General features: G+C 41.5%; 5 protein-coding genes across 9 annotated transcripts in view; 3 read left to right on the top strand and 2 right to left on the bottom strand.

Annotated features, from left to right (window-relative positions):
- LOC108038623 (protein hu-li tai shao) overlaps positions 1-2,062 on the top strand; it is a 30,052-nt gene extending 27,990 nt beyond the window's left edge. For 2 of the 4 annotated variants that reach the window (XM_044461958.1, XM_044461960.1), the window contains 2 exons: positions 23-90; positions 279-2,062. In XM_044461958.1, coding sequence (XP_044317893.1) covers positions 23-90; positions 279-392 — 182 coding nt within the window. In that variant the 3' untranslated portion in view covers positions 393-2,062. The remainder of the gene's footprint in view (positions 1-22; positions 91-278) is intronic. The other 2 variants (XM_044461959.1, XM_044461961.1) reach the window with 1 other exon arrangement.
- Positions 2,063-2,610: 548 nt separating this feature from the next.
- Positions 2,611-3,167, top strand: LOC108043946 (protein CTLA-2-beta). Its single transcript, XM_017122766.2, has 2 exons — positions 2,611-2,761; positions 2,817-3,167. Exons 1-2 carry the CDS (start codon positions 2,723-2,725, stop codon positions 3,015-3,017), a joined length of 240 nt encoding a protein of 79 aa, XP_016978255.1. The 5' UTR covers positions 2,611-2,722; the 3' UTR covers positions 3,018-3,167.
- A 196-nt stretch (positions 3,168-3,363) lies between these two features.
- Positions 3,364-7,867, top strand: LOC108043944 (succinate dehydrogenase [ubiquinone] flavoprotein subunit, mitochondrial). Of its 2 annotated transcripts, XM_017122762.2 has the most exons (5): positions 3,364-3,484; positions 3,582-3,681; positions 5,342-6,939; positions 6,995-7,145; positions 7,206-7,867. In XM_017122762.2, exons 2-5 carry the CDS (start codon positions 3,625-3,627, stop codon positions 7,383-7,385), a joined length of 1,986 nt encoding a protein of 661 aa, XP_016978251.1. In that variant the 5' UTR covers positions 3,364-3,484; positions 3,582-3,624; the 3' UTR covers positions 7,386-7,867. The 2 variants fall into 2 exon arrangements, with proteins under 2 accessions (XP_016978251.1, XP_016978252.1); XM_017122763.2 differs by lacking the exon at positions 3,364-3,484 and having other exon boundaries at positions 3,503-3,681.
- Positions 7,611-9,642, bottom strand: LOC108043945 (cytochrome b5 reductase 4). The gene is made up of 2 exons (XM_017122764.2): positions 8,284-9,642; positions 7,611-8,226 (listed from the first exon to the last, which is right to left on the bottom strand). Exons 1-2 carry the CDS (start codon positions 9,594-9,596, stop codon positions 7,929-7,931), a joined length of 1,611 nt encoding a protein of 536 aa, XP_016978253.2. The 5' UTR covers positions 9,597-9,642; the 3' UTR covers positions 7,611-7,928.
- Positions 9,643-10,311: 669 nt separating this feature from the next.
- On the bottom strand, positions 10,312-13,337 carry LOC108043939 (endoplasmic reticulum metallopeptidase 1-like; the record flags this gene model as incomplete). The annotated part of the gene is made up of 10 exons (XM_017122758.2): positions 10,312-10,473; positions 10,532-10,975; positions 11,051-11,197; positions 11,257-11,326; positions 11,384-11,679; positions 11,742-12,119; positions 12,179-12,333; positions 12,392-12,512; positions 12,574-12,658; positions 12,724-13,337. Coding segments are annotated over 10 exons (2,472 nt in total), but the record flags the coding sequence as incomplete, so codon positions are not given.
- Positions 13,338-13,798: the final 461 nt, after the last annotated feature.

Consider the following 13,798-nt stretch of genomic DNA (forward strand, 5'->3'; position numbering starts at 1 on the left):
TTTTTTGATTCCTTTGCAACAGGTGAAAACGTACAAAATGGCGATCATTCAGAGGCACACTTGAGCACCTTCTCCCAGAGCAGTAAAGAGGTAAGTACATCTGATCAGATTTCAGATCAGCGATCATTTGAACTCACAAGCGGTAAGCTGGTTTACATCGAGCCAGGAACCGCTGCATCGTGTACAACCAGCTTTCACAACATCATGCATTTAGCTAACCTCATTATATTTACTAACCGATGCGCAACCGATATTCTCACTGCAAATTTCTATTACGGTTCCAGGATGTCTCCACGGACGGATCACCCAAGAAAGACAAGAAGAAGAAGAAGGGCCTGCGCACACCGTCGTTTTTGAAAAAGAAGAAGGAGAAGAAGAAGGCCGAGGCCTAAGCTGAGATGCGGGATCAGTAGGAGTAGCAATCTTGACACACTCCCACCATCAGCGGGAACCGAGGCAACTAACGACAATGAAACCACGATAAAAAGAAAACTGTAGCCAGATCAGCAAAAGAAGCATTATATAAGAGAGAGAGGCCTAAATAAGCAACAAATGAGCAGCTAAAATCGATTAAGATGCATCCAAGAGGATACCCCGAAGGCAACCCCTCGCCCAATTCGCATTCACAGCTTATATCTATTATAATATAATTCTTATTTTTAATTAATACGATGGCCACGGCACCCGAACAGCAACGCAATCCCCACAATTTGTATGATAACGAGAAGGAGTTCGCCAATTTACACGCAATATCCGATATGCCACATTGTTCTATACGAGAAACATGCAAAAATCTTCTAGATGTATTAGCTTTTAACAACAAACTACGTAAACACTTTACATAGTAAAACAAATGAACAGAAGAAAAGGGTCAAAATTCCCTGGCAGCTATGTGCTACTCTGGAACGAGCTAAGATTTGTTTAAAACAAAGGCAAACTTTTGTCTTTAGACACATACAAGCGTGGTACATGCGTATGTACACATAATACTTAAATGCAATATTTTTTATAAATGCAATAAAATCGATGACAACAACCACAATTTGATATTCTTTGCATGTGTGTGTCCTGTCAATTTGCTTTTTATGTTTTGTGTTCTCTTGTTTTGTTTTAAAATCCCGGCAGCCACACTTTGCACACAAACGAATGAATAAATATGTATACAACATGCAGCTATTGTATTAGTTTTTTATATGAATAATTATATATTTTTATGTACGTAAAACTGTTTATACATACATATACATATATATATTTATAAAAACCAATAAATTATGAAGAAAACAACAATTCAAAAACACACAGCGCATTAAGTCATGCGATTAATTAGGGGAAAGCAGAAACACAATCACAGAGAAAAATGTGGAAAATCACATGAATTATCACTAAGATTCAAATTTCAGCATTTCTTTTGTAAGTAGATGTGCTCGATTTGAAAGCGCTGCCCGTCTAACCGTTTCAAAAAGAACATTAAGTACTGCAACTAACTATATACGACTGCCATAGCATGTAAAACCTTAAGGCACAACTTAATCGCATTTAAATTTCAAATTAACTCCATTAAAACCTGATCATTATTGCCAGATAAATCGAATGTTTCTGCTTTTCCTACCCAATCCACCATCCCACTGACACACAAACTCACTCTATATACAACGTAATTCATGCATTGCTGAGCCTTAGACAAAAAAAAAACATCAAAATAAACACTTACGATAATTATATAAAGTATAATTAAACTGATTATTTGCGCAACGACAGAAGCTTATTTCTAGCAACTTTTTTGCGTTATCAAAGCAAAAAAGTCTGTATAATTTTGTCCTTAGATTAACCTTAGAAATTTGTCAATATTCTCACTCTGTGCAAATAATAAAAAAAAACTTTTGAAAAAAGCAAACGAAAAGCCGGAAAGTTATTTCTTAAAATTCGTTTAGAATGTAAGAAAATGCATATAAATATATTTAAATTCGTATTATACAAAAAACACACGACACACACGAAGAAGCAAACACATAATAAATAAAAACTTGAAAATTGTACAAAATTCAAAAGTATTCGCAAATTCTAGTTTTTGTAATTATGCACTAATCTAATCATTTACGGGTAAATGTAAAGTGGGGGCGACCGAAAGGAATGGCTTATATGTCTGTTCAAATAAATTTTTCGTTAAAAACAAACATAAACACATAAATTTCTATAGATCAAAGGAGCTGCTTAACTAATATTAATTTTTGCTTATCCATTTTTTATTTTTGAAAGTAAGTCAAATTTGCTGCTCACATCGGTCTAATTGTTTTATAATAGATTTTTTGGATTTCCTTCCCTACGCAATAACTATAAAAACATTTAAACTAATTTAGGAAATTTTTTTATTATTTTAGGTTTAAAGGAGTACTCTTTAGTTTATTAAAAATAATTGTTTTCAGAAGCTTTAATTAGCAACCACAATTAAAAAATATCGACAATTAAATAAATAGGTTTTACCTATAAAATATGTCATGATAAGCTAAAAAATGTCTTTTTAAATTCAGAATTACCCAAATTGAGAGTTTTTTGTTTTATTTAAACGAGGCCTTACTGTTATGTATGTTTGTTTTTCAGCGAAGTGGCAACCCTGGACGTTCCTTTGTTGTATTTATGTGCTTTGAGTCAGTCGGAAACCGTGATAAAACCTCAGAATTCAAACAAAATTTAGTCTTTCACAAAAATTACAATAGTCAACATGTCTCTGGTCACGGATGAAGAGTGGGTGGAGTACAAGGTAAGGATCATTATTTTCCTTAAATACAAAGAAATATCCCTAATAATCCCGTTAGTCGAAGTTCGACAAGAGCTACGAAGCGGAGGAGGATCAACTGCGTCGTGAATTATATGCAAAGGCTAAGGCCCGCATTGATGAACACAATCGGAAATTCGAGAAGGGCGAAGTGACTTGGAAAATGGGAATTAACCATTTGGCTGACCTCACCCCCGAAGAATTCGCCCAGCGTTGTGGCGGGAAAAAGCCCCCGCAATAAATGGTAGAATCTCAACCACATCGCATTTAAAACAATGTTTTTTAAAGACAGTAATCTCTCTGTAATTCTATAAATGTGCATTTGTATTTTTTGAATGTTTTTTACCCACCCCCAAATAAACAATAAATCAGCTGTTTTGTACGTTTAAAAGATTTTGTACATTTTGTGTTCTGGTCACATTTACGGGGGCAACAGTTCATTGAGTTTTTGGTTCAATGAACCGTGGTTTATTTTTTAAAACGCTATATGCGAGAATATACTTATAGTCGAGGTGATAAATTTCCATTAAAAAACATGAAGGTAAATTACCGTACATGGACAGACATATATATATATGTATACTTGGACTTGCAAAAAATTGACGTATGCTGATTGCGGTTGAACTAGTTCCCGTTCTTTTAACTTGGAGCGATTAGTGAACCGAACTGCAGTGCCGACGAGCGGCAGTTCTCACACAACATTTGAAAGTTTGTAAACTTTTTACTTTCGATCACATAGACACCCCCACACACGTAGTTATTTGTTTTTTACAAACACCTTTTGTTTTTGCCCAATCTCTTGCAGAATCTTGCACCAGCAGTAGCAGAACCTCGCAGCCCAGCCAACCATGTCCGGAATCATGCGTGTGCCATCGATTTTGGCCAAAAATGCGGTCGCCTCCGTGGTAAGTAGTCTCCCTGGGAGAAAAAAAGCATCGCATCTTCGAGAAAACCATCTTTTGTAATAGTGGTTATACAACCGGGTCTGTGAAGAACCCAAACGCTCGTGATGTGACAACAGAAAAGGCCAAGAAATTGGCCAAAAACGCACCGCCCGTAGATAGTGTTATGTAATTTGCTTAGAATTTGTGTGCCAGGTGTTTGATATTGGCCCTTCTGCTACTGTATTTTTATGGATAAATAATACCCATAATGTTGCTCAGCTTTTCTTTGTTTTCCGAGATTTTAAACCAAAAAGTAAGGTGTGGACCAGGGAGGTTATGTTATGCTGCCGCCCCGCCCCCTTTCCCACTCCTCCCTTGAAAATTGTGTTTATCTGATATCGTGCATTTCGCTATGCGTGCAACAGATGCAGTAAAAAACATTTAATTTTGGATCAACGACACGCCTCGAAAACCTCTACAAGTTCCGCTCAATCGGGGAAATCGGCAGAAATGAGTATAGTAATAGTGAGAGAAAAAAAGAGAGGCACGTCAGCCAGCTAACAAAACTAACAGCTGATTATACAATTGAGCTAATCCACCGCCCCCTTTATAGCATACCCCCGAAATAATCCAGCAAAATTATTTAATTTGTTGATTACATAAGGACTTATCAGTGCAAGTCTCTCTTTCTACTCCTCTCAATTGTAGACGTCATCAGCAAATCTTTATAGCAGAGTTCTCGTACTATCTCTTCCATCTTGTTTTCATTTTGCTTAACTAATTGTCGGCTTATTAGTTGCAATTACTTTTGTGCATTTTTTAAACCTTATTACTGATAAGATAACATTCCTTAGCTGTTGCAGATACATAGATAGTATGGGTATCCATTATTACCTGTTACTAGTAGTATTTTATCAAAACAGCGACTAACAAAATATACATTTTATTAATAACATATTTCGAACCTCATTAGAAGTTTAGTGACATTACCGACCCTTTAAATAATCTATTTAAATTCATGATTATTAGTTGAGTCGACATGCCCCTTAGCCTGTGTTGCGCGATTTACTTGCAATTAATAACACAAAAGGGTTGAAATGTTTAAAAATCATTTTAAACATGTATTTAAGAAAGTACAGTAATTTCTGTAATCAGTCAAATTCATTGACATTAGTCAATCCTTAATAAACATTTAAATTTCACATCAAATTCTCACTCCCTTTGCAGCAAAGGCAGTCACACTTAAGTTTACGTAATTTTTTTTTACAAATGATTGTGAATTATGGTTGAATGACAAAAGCAAGCAATGCTTTGATGACTTTATAGGCAAGCCGGGATTTTAAATCAGTAAATTGTTCTATCCCACTTACAAACTGCAGCGGGCCATTAAAGTAATCACAGCTGTATACAACGAAAAATAATTATAGTATACATTTCCATCAATGTATAGATCAATATTTTACACTTTTTGAACCTTTGGGCAATAAAATAGGTATTGCATAGTAACGACTAATACCGAATAAGAATATGTTTGCTTTTGATGAGTTCATTCCAGTTACAGTTAGACAAAAATAAAAATAGTATGGGATATTTAAACATTTAAATGATTGAAATAACTTGTAAAAGTAAAAATATGATATATTTGCTGATTATTGATTCATTCCCCATTCCCCTTCCACAGCAACGTGCCGCCGCCATTGGAGCGCAGCGCAGCTACCACATCACACACGGCCGCCAGCAGGCCTCGGCGGCCAATCCGGACAAGATTTCGAAGCAGTATCCAGTGGTGGACCATGCCTACGATGCGATCGTCGTGGGAGCAGGAGGTGCTGGCTTGCGGGCGGCCTTTGGCCTGGTGGCAGAGGGTTTCCGCACGGCAGTGATCACCAAGTTGTTCCCCACCCGCTCGCACACGATCGCCGCCCAGGGTGGAATCAACGCGGCGCTGGGCAACATGGAGGAGGACGACTGGAAGTGGCACATGTACGACACAGTCAAGGGCTCCGATTGGCTGGGCGACCAGGACGCCATCCACTATATGACACGTGAGGCCCCGAAGGCCGTCATTGAGCTGGAGAACTACGGCATGCCCTTCTCGCGTACCCAGGACGGAAAGATTTACCAGCGCGCATTCGGCGGTCAGAGTCTGAAGTTCGGCAAGGGCGGCCAGGCCCATCGCTGCTGCGCCGTGGCGGATCGTACCGGTCACTCGCTGTTGCACACTCTGTACGGTCAATCTCTGAGCTACGACTGCAACTACTTTGTGGAGTACTTCGCCCTGGATCTGATCTTCGAGGAGGGCGAGTGCCGCGGCGTGCTGGCGCTCAACCTGGAGGATGGTACACTGCACAGGTTCCGCGCTAAGAACACGGTCATCGCCACCGGAGGCTACGGACGCGCCTTCTTCTCCTGCACCTCGGCGCACACCTGCACTGGTGACGGCACCGCCATGGTGGCCCGTCAGGGTCTGCCCTCCCAGGATCTGGAGTTTGTCCAGTTCCACCCGACCGGAATCTACGGTGCCGGTTGCCTGATCACCGAGGGTTGCCGCGGAGAGGGTGGCTACCTGATCAACGGCAATGGCGAGCGCTTCATGGAGCGCTATGCTCCAGTGGCCAAGGATCTGGCCTCCCGCGACGTCGTCTCGAGGTCGATGACCATCGAGATCATGGAGGGCCGTGGCGCTGGACCCGACAAGGATCACGTGTACCTGCAGCTGCACCATCTGCCGCCCAAGCAGCTGGCCGAGCGTCTGCCCGGTATCTCTGAGACCGCCATGATCTTCGCCGGCGTGGATGTGACCCGTGAGCCCATCCCCGTGCTGCCTACGGTGCACTACAACATGGGCGGTGTGCCCACCAACTACCGCGGCCAGGTGATCACCATCGACAAGGATGGCAAGGATGTGATAGTGCCGGGACTCTATGCCGCCGGTGAGGCCGCTTCCAGTTCGGTGCACGGTGCCAACCGTCTGGGTGCCAACTCCCTGCTGGATCTGGTGGTCTTCGGACGTGCCTGTGCCAAGACCATTGCCGAGCTGAACAAGCCCGGTGCCCCGGCTCCCACCCTAAAGGATAATGCTGGCGAGGCCTCGGTGGCCAATCTGGACAAGCTGCGCCACGCCAACGGCTCGATCACCACCGCCGATCTGCGCCTAAAGATGCAGAGAACCATGCAGCACCACGCTGCAGTGTTCCGTGATGGGCCCATCCTCAAGGACGGCGTTAACAAGATGCAGGAGATCTACAAGCAATTCAAGGACGTGAAGGTTGTCGATAGGTGGGTAATAGAAATATAGTTTTTGTCTCCCGCTAACGTTCCATTGCTTTTGAAGGTCGCTCATCTGGAACTCCGATCTGATAGAGACGCTCGAGCTGCAGAACCTGCTGGCCAACGCCCAGATGACTATTGTGGGAGCTGAGGCGCGCAAGGAATCGCGTGGTGCCCACGCCCGCGAGGACTTTAAGGTCCGCGAGGATGAATACGTAAGTTTCCAATGCTTTTAACTATTGAACTGTTTATTAACTCGACATCGTAACTTGCAGGATTTCAGCAAACCCCTCGAGGGTCAGCAGAAGAAGCCCATGGATCAGCACTGGCGCAAGCACACACTTTCGTGGGTGTGCAATGACAATGGTGACATTACGCTGGACTACAGAAACGTGATCGATTCTACGCTGGACAGCGAGGTATCCACGGTGCCACCGGCGATTCGCTCCTATTAAGTCTAGACCTGGAGTTGCAGGACACCCGCATACACACCACATACCACCACACAATCACACGTACGGATGTCTACTTAAACGTCTTGTGGGCGCCAGTAAAATGTTTTCAAGTCGCCAATGTGCTTTAATGTGCTATAAACTGGGAACGCGGCAGCGGTTCCTAATGGCGTTTTGCGATGAAATGTAAAACCAGCTATTCTTTACATCCTATATATTCTTTATATATCAAACTCTGCTGTTTCTATTTATTTTTTGTACGCTGCCCTCCATTTGGTTACTGTTCGGTTGTCGGTTATTTACAATTTTACATAAGCGAAAAATGTGTGTGACAACGAGATAGGCATTAGCGATTTTGACGATAAAGCCTGTCAACAAGCAAATGAAAACAAATCCAACTACAATTTTCTAGTATTTGTTAAACTTATTAAATTATTAAAACGAAAACATGTAAAAACAATAAAAAATAACAAAATACGAAACCATTTGGGATACAGTAAATAAAAGTGATGAAGATTAAAGAGGCCAAGCAATTAATTTCTCCATTTAGCCACGGAACACGTAAATTTGATTGGGCTTAACATCCAACTGAGTCAAAATATCGACGGCAGCGGTGTTGAAACCACTTGGTCCACAAATGGCCACATAAGTACATCGTTCCGGCTGCTTTTTCTGGAACAAGGGAGTTAATATCTCTAATGAAATCCTTTGTGGGTTATCCTCCGCCTGAGAGAGGAGGTTTGTGCAGCTAAATCTCTCGTCCATCGAATGTATTTCCTCTAGTTTCTCCTTCAACCAAATGTCCTCTGAAGTTTTGTTAAAGTATAACAACTGCAGGCTTTCACTGTGGAAGATAATCATATGTTTTCAAAGATTTTATACTTAATCTTTAAGGACTCACATTCGATTTGTATTCCTCTTCAGAATGGGCTGAATTATACTTAAAATTGGCGTTATACCGCTTCCTGCGGCCAGAAGAAGAATGTTTCTATGTGCAGTGAGCTCCGAGAGCTGGAAAGATCCACGTGGCGGGCTAAGCTGGATGCGAGATCCCACTTTTAGATCATGGAGGTGACTGGAGACAGGTCCATTGCTATATCTTTTGATTAAAAAGTTGAGGCATTCAGAATTCTTATCTATATGGACGTAGGACTGATCCACAGGTGTGTAGCTGCGCTGAATCACATCACCATCCAGTGGGACTTTTATATCCACGTGGTAACCCACTGGCAGAAGCATCAATACCTCGTTCGCAACGCATTGCAGGCTCAGCTCAAAGGAGTCGTGATTGAAATCCTTCCGGTGAGTTACTTCGCAGTCGAATGTTTCTTCTTGCATGCTGGCCGAGTCCAACTTATAGGACACATGAGAGCCATATGTTGGCCAGGGTGCTGCCTCTTCCTTTTCCAAGATTACTTCAATCTTCCCCGTCTCCGCGCCGATTTTCGCGACCTTTGGAGGCCATTGCACCTTGTCGGTTAGCTGAAAGTCGAAGGAATGCCAATTGTGCTGGACTAAAACCCGTACACCCAGCTGTTGGGGATCCTTCCTCCGGATTAACAAGCCTGGATTGGCCGAGCTGCGGGTGTAGAAGATCAAGGTAAGTTCACTCCTCTGCTGAATCCAATCGAAGCGGGGAACAAGCTCCGGAGGCTTCAAAATCACATTGGTAATCTGAGGACTTTCTTTGGAGGGCTTTGGCTCGCTCTCCTTCAATGGTCCCACATAGCATTTCCCCAGCAATTGCGGGTAGTTGACCCAGGCATGCACTTCGTCAAATAATTTGGTGGCATCACGACCAACTCCTCGCATCAGTTCGTCCACTCCACCCGGATGAAAGTCCATGTAGCGGGTGACATTAAACACACGACCGCGAATGGCCATCCAGGCGTCGTCGACCTTGTTATGGAGGGCCAACTCAGTCCGGGAAACGGGCACCACACGTCCTCTGGTTCCAGATAAATCCGCTCCTGAATTGCACAGCCGTACCCAGCTCATCAGGGAGTAGCCCGGCTTCAGGGCGCACTTGTTTCGGGGATTGCCGGTGGCCGAGCCAGAAGCGGAGGAGGACGAGGTTCCATTGGAGCTGGAGTTCAGCTTCTGAGGCGCTGTGACAGGCAACTGGAGGCCACCGCCGGATCCTGCTGGGGCCACCAACTGAGGAGGCCTCATCAGTTGGTCACTAGTGGGCGGTTTGAGTGACGGTTCGGACATTATCGGTCCCGAGAAACGCTAACCACACGAATCAACAAGCTGTTTGGTCAAACACAATAAATATTACACAAAACAGCTGTTTTAGCGATTGGTTCCATAGTTCATGAACCAGTGGAGGTGAACTAGTTTCCAGGCTTATGGCGGTTAAAGTTAAAAACTGTACAGTTCTTTTAGTAATGATTTTTATTCTTTTTTTGTTTAAAAAATATATTCATTTTATATTAGTTATTAATATTCATTAAATTTTAGTAAAATAATAATATACTCAAAATGTCATTTAGTCTAAATATTTGTATGATAAACGTTTATTTTTATTGTTTTTAATTCAACCTTACTAACTTTCATTTGAGCCATTTAGCTGTGTAAACGGATTATTTATTTTTAAAATATTATTCAGTAATGGAAATCGAAAGTGTGGGGTTCTGCCCGACCTCGTATATCAAGAGATCAACATTAAATATATTATATCCGAAGAATATCACTATCAAATGGCAAAATTCAAGAAAATCTGTTATTTTCAAGCTTAACGAAAGTGCCCCCAAAAAAATTCATGAAAATTCAATGATTAAAGAATTATTTTTTATTTGATTTGGTAGCTGGTAAAATGCCGAAATTGAACAACTTAACTATTAACAAATTATCCAACTTATACATAACGAATAAAAAAAGTTTTAATTTTAGAAAGTGTCTAAATTAATTTGTTTATTCTATATAATTAAAATTTATAGCGGTGATAGTCGGCAGGCCATTCAATCAACACCGCAAAGTCTGGGAACGTTTTAGCAAATTCCTGAGATGATAGGTCCCCTTTAGAATTCATAAATTGCCTGGTGACTCCAATTTGAACGACGGAGACACTGAAGTCGTTACCGGGTTTCTGGAAGAAAAACATTTCTGATATAGCTTTTCTGAAACAAGTTACACCAACTGCCTACCTGGAGTTCCAGAGTGAAGATCACAGGAGAATTGTCCACACCGGAACTGAAGATGACATAATACGGCGGGGTGGTGGATAAGAAGCTCTCAAGGAACGACCACTTGGTGATAGTGACGTCCTCGTTAGGTTGGATTAGCAAACTCGAGTGATCCGCAAAAGAGATCTTTAGTTCAATTCGCAACGTCTTTCCGTCACTCAGCACTGTTCTATTCAGGAGCTCTATTGGTTTCTCTGGAACCGTCTCTACTGGCGTTTTCCGGGGCAACCACATCCCGCAAAGTTTGTACTTCGCACAATCAGATTCCATACTTACCAAGCCGGTCAAATTCACATTGGCATCCCTTAGGGGAGCACTACCACGTCGATCCTGGAAATTAAACTGATATCCGGAGTCATCCTTGATTACGGTTCCACCGTACTCGTAAAAGATTCGGCGCACATGCTGCAAAGGGAATTGGAAGGTCAGTTAAAAATTAAACTCCAAAGAGCTCTCCTCCAACATCAATACATTACTTACCGTATAGTAAACTCGCTCTACGTTTGTCTTGGCCCGATATGGAAAACCAATCTGAGTAGAGCTAGCTATATAAACAGTAGCAGCGCTCAAGACTATCAAAGACACAAGAACGAATCCGGATCGAGGAGACAAATTAACAAGCAAAATCTGAAATTTAATACAAAAAGCTAAGAAACATTACAGATCAAAAAGAAAAGTGCACATACCAAAAATCCCATTGACAGTACGGTACCGAAAGCGACCAAGGCAGAAATAATCAAGTCGGGATTTGTGTTTCTGGATTTGGAAGTATCATTCATAAATCATTCAATTAAAAATTAAACCAAAACTTACTGTCCAAATCGACCCATCATAGGAGTCAGAATAACAACAAATGTGTAGAACAGGTAGCTATTGTACAGGAATGGAACAACCTGAATTATTTTTAGAAAACCAATCCACGAGAAACCCCGATCATGTAGCGATGTCAGCAAATTTAGAGTCAGTGGAATGGCGTAGAAGATTAGGGTCCACGTAATAATATATGTGGTACGCAGTCCGTAATAAGTAAGACCCACAGTGATAACTGACAGGATAATGGCATGTCCATGGAGAGTCATTTGCAGTTGTTGGGCATATGAAATTTTATCCTGTGAAGAAAAAAATTTATAACCCTCTATGTTATCTGTATAATCATAACCAATATACTTACATTATTTTGTATCCTTAGATAGACAAAACTAGGAAGAGCCAGACCAAAGAGACTAGGGCACACATAAAGGCCGAGAGAAAGTGCCGGAGTGCTGAAGTAGGTCATGCTGAGTCCGTATTTATCAAACATATATGCAATAGATAAAGGCAGAGCTAGACCCAGAACCAAAGCAATGATCTGAACTATAAGGATCAGGAGGAACGAGATGAGGATCTTCTTGAATGTCACATTGGATTTGAACGCCATGCGCCACAGAGATACATAGATCAGGAGAAAGGCAACTCCGGCCACGGCGTAGTTGAGGATTATACCATTACTCTCTGAATAGCTGACGAAGAATAGTCCCAGTACATCGAAGAAGACCGTTTTTCCTGTCACCTTAGATACACAAATTCTTCAAATTAAAATTAATTTAAATATAATTTTGGTTAACTTACTGATGTGTCAGCCAATTCTGGGGCATTGGCCAGCGCTCGAACTAGTCCCAAAAGATTATCTCCCGTGTTTTGAATAGAAGCTCGTGGAATAACATCATAACGATCATACTTTGTGTGATAAACATAGCCATTGACGCACTGCCCAAGATCCAGACCTTAAGTGATTAATACAAATAAAAAAAGGTAGGAAAATAGCAAATGTTTATTGCTTACCGACAAGATTTCCATATGCGACGAAAATACGATAATCAGTATCCGATGGTATAATACCTGTCTGGAAAATTTCCTCAGCCATTGTGGTAGCAAACGGATGTTTGGCATGCTTTTTATAGTACTGGAAGAAATAAATTATTAATTGAGGATTCCACGTTTTAGGTATATAGACAATTAATTACTTCGACAAGCCAGGGATTATTGGGTCCTGTCTGGAACAGGATTTCCCTACTTCCACTGCCAGCTGCATCCAGGTTAATTAGGACTCTTAAATATTAAGAAAATAGGCTTACATGTTTGGAGCTTTATCTTAAAAATGTACCTTTACTTACTTGCAGTTTGGTGCCCATTTGTGTTGGGTAATGAAACCGTGCGATGCCTGCAGCGAATTCTCTTCGGCTCCGTTGAGGAGAAAGATGATTGTGTTCCTAAACTTTTCCCTGGTGGTCGTGATCACTCGTAATACCTCCAGGACGGATACAACCATATGTCCTGCATCCCCGGCTGCTGGAGTAGTGGGTTTGGAGTCAAAGTGGGTGTTCACCAGCAGGTAATCCTCGCTCGTGCTTCCCTTGGGTGTCAGTTTAATGACTATGTTCTGCACCGCCTGATATTGGTACAGTGCGCCGGATTTCTCGTAAGAGCCGGAAACAACTTGGTGGTCAATTTCCATTTCAAAGAAGTCCTCCAGAACGTTTTCCTTAATCAGTGCCAGTTCCCCCATCAAGAACTGAACGGTTTTATTCTCATTCGCATCGCTGCCGACCAACTTAACACCGATCTTATCGAAGTCATAGAGATTGGCCTGTGCGCGTTCGGCTATGAAAATCCCCTTGGATACGTCCTCGAGTGTATTTGCAGGTGGAAGGCGATAGAAGAGGGGCACCACAACCGCAAGGAACAGGAAAGCCCAAAAAAAGATAAACCCGCTGGTCAAGTACCAAGGGACTTTTGGTATTTGCCTTCCTTGGCTTGAAATTTTAATTTCCGCGTTTGATTCAATAGAATCGTCAGATAACTAAAACAAATAAAATACAATAGTAAAAACATTCTTAGCCTTGTCGAAATTTCCTTACAAGAAGCTCCTTGTCATCCATTTTTTGTTTAATCCTGGCGGAAGTGTTGAAGATCTCTCATTCAGAACTATACTGAAGTGAAGGCGGTTACTAGTGCCTTTATATCTAAATATCGGCGGATCTTAACTAGCAACGTTTTGCAAATCATTTAGACCTTTGCTTATCGTCAACACTTTGGCAATTTAGATTATGTATTATTACCATTTTTATGCAATAAAAGTGTGATTGTTTTTATTGTAATTGACAGAACAAATTCGATTTTGATTTGTTACTCATTTAAAAAAGAAAAATATTTTATTCTGAGAAGCTAAATTATTAAAATCTCAGCCTT

Source organism: Drosophila rhopaloa, unplaced genomic scaffold, assembly GCF_018152115.1.
Source record: "Drosophila rhopaloa isolate 14029-0021.01 unplaced genomic scaffold, ASM1815211v1 contig_115, whole genome shotgun sequence".
In the NCBI taxonomy this organism is placed as follows: Eukaryota; Metazoa; Arthropoda; class Insecta; order Diptera; family Drosophilidae; genus Drosophila; species Drosophila rhopaloa.

What these genes read in the sequence shown, in the direction of transcription:
- LOC108043946 (XM_017122766.2), top strand. Translation starts at nt 2,723, where the DNA reads ATGTCTCTGGTCACGGATGAAGAGTGGGTGGAGTACAAG. An exon ending in AAGAGTGGGTGGAGTACAAG is followed by an intron (nt 2,762 to 2,816) that starts GTAAGGATCATT and finishes TAATCCCGTTAG; the next exon opens with TCGAAGTTCGACAAGAGCTA.
- LOC108043944 (XM_017122762.2), top strand. Translation starts at nt 3,625, where the DNA reads ATGTCCGGAATCATGCGTGTGCCATCGATTTTGGCCAAAAATGCGGTC. An exon ending in AAAATGCGGTCGCCTCCGTG is followed by an intron (nt 3,682 to 5,341) that starts GTAAGTAGTCTC and finishes CCCCTTCCACAG; the next exon opens with CAACGTGCCGCCGCCATTGG. An exon ending in GACGTGAAGGTTGTCGATAG is followed by an intron (nt 6,940 to 6,994) that starts GTGGGTAATAGA and finishes TTGCTTTTGAAG; the next exon opens with GTCGCTCATCTGGAACTCCG.
- LOC108043945 (XM_017122764.2), bottom strand. Translation starts at nt 9,596, where the DNA reads ATGTCCGAACCGTCACTCAAACCGCCCACTAGTGACCAACTGATGAGG. An exon ending in AAGAGGAATACAAATCGAAT is followed by an intron (nt 8,227 to 8,283) that starts GTGAGTCCTTAA and finishes TATCTTCCACAG; the next exon opens with TGAAAGCCTGCAGTTGTTAT.